The sequence below is a fragment of the Mandrillus leucophaeus genome, unplaced genomic scaffold (genome assembly GCF_000951045.1).
Source record: "Mandrillus leucophaeus isolate KB7577 unplaced genomic scaffold, Mleu.le_1.0 Scaffold249, whole genome shotgun sequence".
Lineage (NCBI taxonomy): Eukaryota > Metazoa > Chordata > Mammalia > Primates > Cercopithecidae > Mandrillus > Mandrillus leucophaeus.
In genome coordinates, this window is record NW_012102576.1 from 1231831 (window position 1) to 1235873 (window position 4043).

The window sequence follows — 4043 nt, forward strand, 5'->3', positions numbered from 1 at the left end:
CAAATTCTACCAGATGTACAGAGCTGGTAGAAGTCCCACAGAAACCATTCCAAAAATCTGAGTTGAAAGGACTCCTCCCTAACTCATTCTATGAGGCCAACATCATCCTGATACCAAAACTGGCAGAAGCACAACAAAAAAAGAAAACTCGAGGCCGGCATCCTTGAAAAACATAGGTGCAAAAATTCTCAACAAAATACTGACAAACTGAATTCAGCACCACTCAAAGAGCTAATTCACCAGGATCAAGTGGATGTTATCCCTGGGATGCAAGGCTGGTTCAACATACACAAATCAATAAATATGACTCATTTCATAAACAGAACTAAACACAAAATCACACAATTATCTCAATAGAAACAGTACAGGCTTTAAATAAAATCAATATCCCTTCATGTTAAAAATCACTCAATAAACCATGTATTGCAGAAACCCCTGAAAATAATAAGAGCCAGCTATAATAAACCCACAGCCAACATTATACTGAACAGGCAAAAGCTGGAAGCATTCCCCTTGAAAAACAGCACAAGACAAGAATGCCCACTCTCAACATTTCTATTCAACATGGTATTGGAAATCCTTGCCAGAGCAATCAGGTAAGAGCAAGAAATGAAGGGCATCCAAATAGGAAGAGAGGAAGTAAAACTATTCCTGTTCTCAGACAACATGATTTTATATCTAGAAAACCCCACACTCTTGGCCCAAAAGCTCCTTCAACTGATAAACAACATCAGTGAAGTTTCAGGATACAAAATCAACATACAAAAATCACCAGCATTCCTATACACCTATACACAACACCCAAGCTGAGAGCCAAGTCAGGAATGCAATTCCATTTATGATAGCCACAAAAACGATAAAATACATAGGAATACAGTCAACCAGGGAGGTGAAAGATCTCTACAAAGATAATCGCAAAACATTGCTTAAAGAAATCAGAGATGACACAAACAAATGAAAAAATTCCATGCTCATGGATCAGAATAATAGATATCATTAAAATGGTCATATTGCCCAAAGAAATTTACAGATTTAATACTATTCCTATCATACTACCAATGACATTCTTCACAGAACTAGAAGAAAACTATTTTAAAATTCATCTAGAACCAAAAAATTACTCCAAATAGCCAAGGCAATCCTAAGTAAAAAGAGCAACACTGGAAGCATCATATTACCCAACTTCAAATTATACTACAATATCCAGAATAACAAGGTACTGTTAAAAAAAAAAAAAAAAGAGCAGACACATAGACAATTGGAACAGAATGGCCCAATGCAGACACATAGACCACTGGACAGAAAGCCCAGAAGCAGTGCTGCACAACTACACCCATCTGATCTTCAACAAAGCTGACAAAAACAAGCCATAGGAAAAGGACTCCCTATTTAATAAATGGTGCTGAGATAACTAGCTAGCCACATGCTGAAGATTGAAAGTGGATCCCTTCCTTATACCATATACAAAACTCAATTCAAGATGGATAAAATACTTACATTTAAAACCCCAAAATATAAAAAACCCTGGAAGATAACCTAGGAATTACCATCCTGGACATAGGAGTGGGCAAATATTTCATGACAAAGATGCCAAAAGCAATGCAAAACAAAACAAAACAAAACCAAACAAACAAACAAAAAACTAATTAACTGTAAGAGCTTTTGCACAGTAAGAGAAACTATCAACAGAGTAAACAGATAATCTACAGAATGGGAGAATATTTTTGCAGACCATGCATTTGACAAAGGTCTAATATCCGGCATCTGTAGGAAACTTAAACCAATTAACAAGCAAAAAACAACCCCATTAAAAAATGGACAACGGACATGAACAGACACTTTTCTTGTTTTATTTATCAATTTTAATTTACTTCTTATCCATTTGGAGTGGCAAATAATGGCCAAAGAAATTGTAATTATAAATTAAAGAACACAATTTAGCAAGGAAAAGTAAGTGAAAATAACACAAAAATGTATTATTCTTTTACTTTTGTCATTAAGCAACAAACATATTTCTGATAATTTGTCAAATATTTTCTCTTTGAATTAATAGTTAATCTTATTTAAAAGGGTATATTATGTTTTTTAAAATTTTATTTTAAATTCAGGAGTACACATGCAGGTTTGTTACATAGGTAAACTTGTGTAATGTGGGTTTGCTGTAAAGATTATTTCTTCACTCAGGTATTAACCCTAGTGCCCATTAGTTATTTTTCCTGATCCTCTCCCTCTTCCCACCCTCCATCCTCCGATAGGCACTAATCATTAGAGAAATGTAAATTAAAACTACAGTAAGATATCATCTCATACCAGTCAGAATGGCTATTACTAAAAAGTCAAAAAATAACAGATGCTGACGAGGTAGTGGAGAAAAGGGATCACTTATACACTGCTGATGGGAGTGTAAATTAGTTCGACCATTGTGAAAGATAGTATGGTGATTCCTTAAAGACCTAAAACCAGAAATACCATTCGATCCAGCAATCCCATTACCGGGTATATACCCAAAGGAATATAAATCTTTCTATCAAGAAGACACATGCATGCATCTGTTCACGGCAGCACTGTTCGCAATAGCAAAAACATGGAATCAACCTAAATGTCCATCAGTGGTAGACTGGATAAAGAAAATGTGATACACATACACCATGGAATACTATGCAGCTATAAAAAAGAATGAGACGATGTCCATTGCAGGAACATGGATGAAGCTAGAGGCTATTATCCTTAACAAACTAATGGAGGAACAGAAAACCAAATACCACATGTTCTCATTTATAATTGGGATCTAAATGATGAGAACACATGTACAAATAGAGGAGAACGACAGACACTGGGGCCTACTTGAGGGTGGATGATGGAAGGAGGGGCAGGATCAGAAAAACATAACTATTTAGTACCAGTCTGAATACCTGGGTGATGAAATAATCTATACAGCAAACCCCTGTGACATGATTTTACCTATATAACAAACCTGCACATGTAGCCCTGAACCTAAACATTAAAAAAAATCAAACTATATTGTTACATTATTAGTATGATTTATAAACAATGTTGTTTTAGGATAAATAATTTAATTGTTTGGCAATTGCAAATTATTAAATTAAATATCAATATGTTAGGGAGTATAATTCAAATGATGTAAATATTTAGGCTCTAACGAAAGGCAGCCATATATTATTTACCTCACCTCAAAAAGGGGTATCATTTCCATTCCCTTGATTTTAAGGTAAATTAAGAGAAATTTGTAAAGCACTCAAAAGAAAATTCAATTCAATATGTGGTGGACAGTTGAGAAATTATGTGTTATCTACGTCATGGAAAAGCAACTTTTAAAAAGAAAACATTTCCTCTGAGGTTTTCACAAATAAATAAAACTGTGAACCCTCGTATGTACTGTGAAAGGACGATTTGAGGAGCATCTCTGATTAGCAGCAGGTTGATTATTCTTTCCTCATTTCATGTTATACTTAGTAAAACAAACCATACTTGTATATACACACATTCACTCACACTGAAGATGCAAGATGAAGAAAGGTACATGACATTGAATGTACAGTCAAAGAAAAGGACTTCTACCCAAACAGCTCAACTTACATTTAAAGGTATAGAATTTAATTTCGTTTTTCAATTGGTGTGAATTAACATAGTAGTTTTCCACATTCTCTTCTATTGTGTTATTGGACTGTTTCATTATTTGGGTGCTTTTTTTTCTCTGTCTCTGTATCTTTCTTCCCTTCCCTCTCTTTCAATATTAATAATGATTTAAAAATAACAACCAGTCTTACTATTTAAGAAACACCAGTTGCAGGCACTATACAGAGTGTTTTATCTATGTTCCTTCATTTAATGTTACAAATTTCCCATGAGATACTCTCTCTCTCCCCCTCTCTCTCTCTCCCATTTATCAATGTGGAGTTAATGCTTACTTGTAATATCTTGTCTGATGTAATTTCTTAAGGACATTCTCTGAGGAAATATGCACACTTAATTAAAGTTAATAATTTCAAATCAGTGAATATTTGGTGCCATTCACCTCCTTA

The 4043-nt window shown here is 34.4% G+C and overlaps 1 protein-coding gene across 4 annotated transcripts in view; it reads left to right on the top strand.

The window, feature by feature from the left end:
• The first annotated feature begins 3462 nt into the window (after nucleotides 1-3462).
• Nucleotides 3463-4043, top strand: part of KLRF1 (killer cell lectin-like receptor subfamily F, member 1) — a 15415-nt gene continuing 14834 nt past the window's right edge. For 3 of the 4 annotated variants that reach the window (XM_011983319.1, XM_011983320.1, XM_011983322.1), the window contains exon 1: nucleotides 3463-3605. In XM_011983319.1, coding sequence (XP_011838709.1) covers nucleotides 3521-3605 — 85 coding nt within the window. In that variant the 5' untranslated portion in view covers nucleotides 3463-3520. The remainder of the gene's footprint in view (nucleotides 3606-4043) is intronic. The other variant, XM_011983321.1, reaches the window with a different exon arrangement.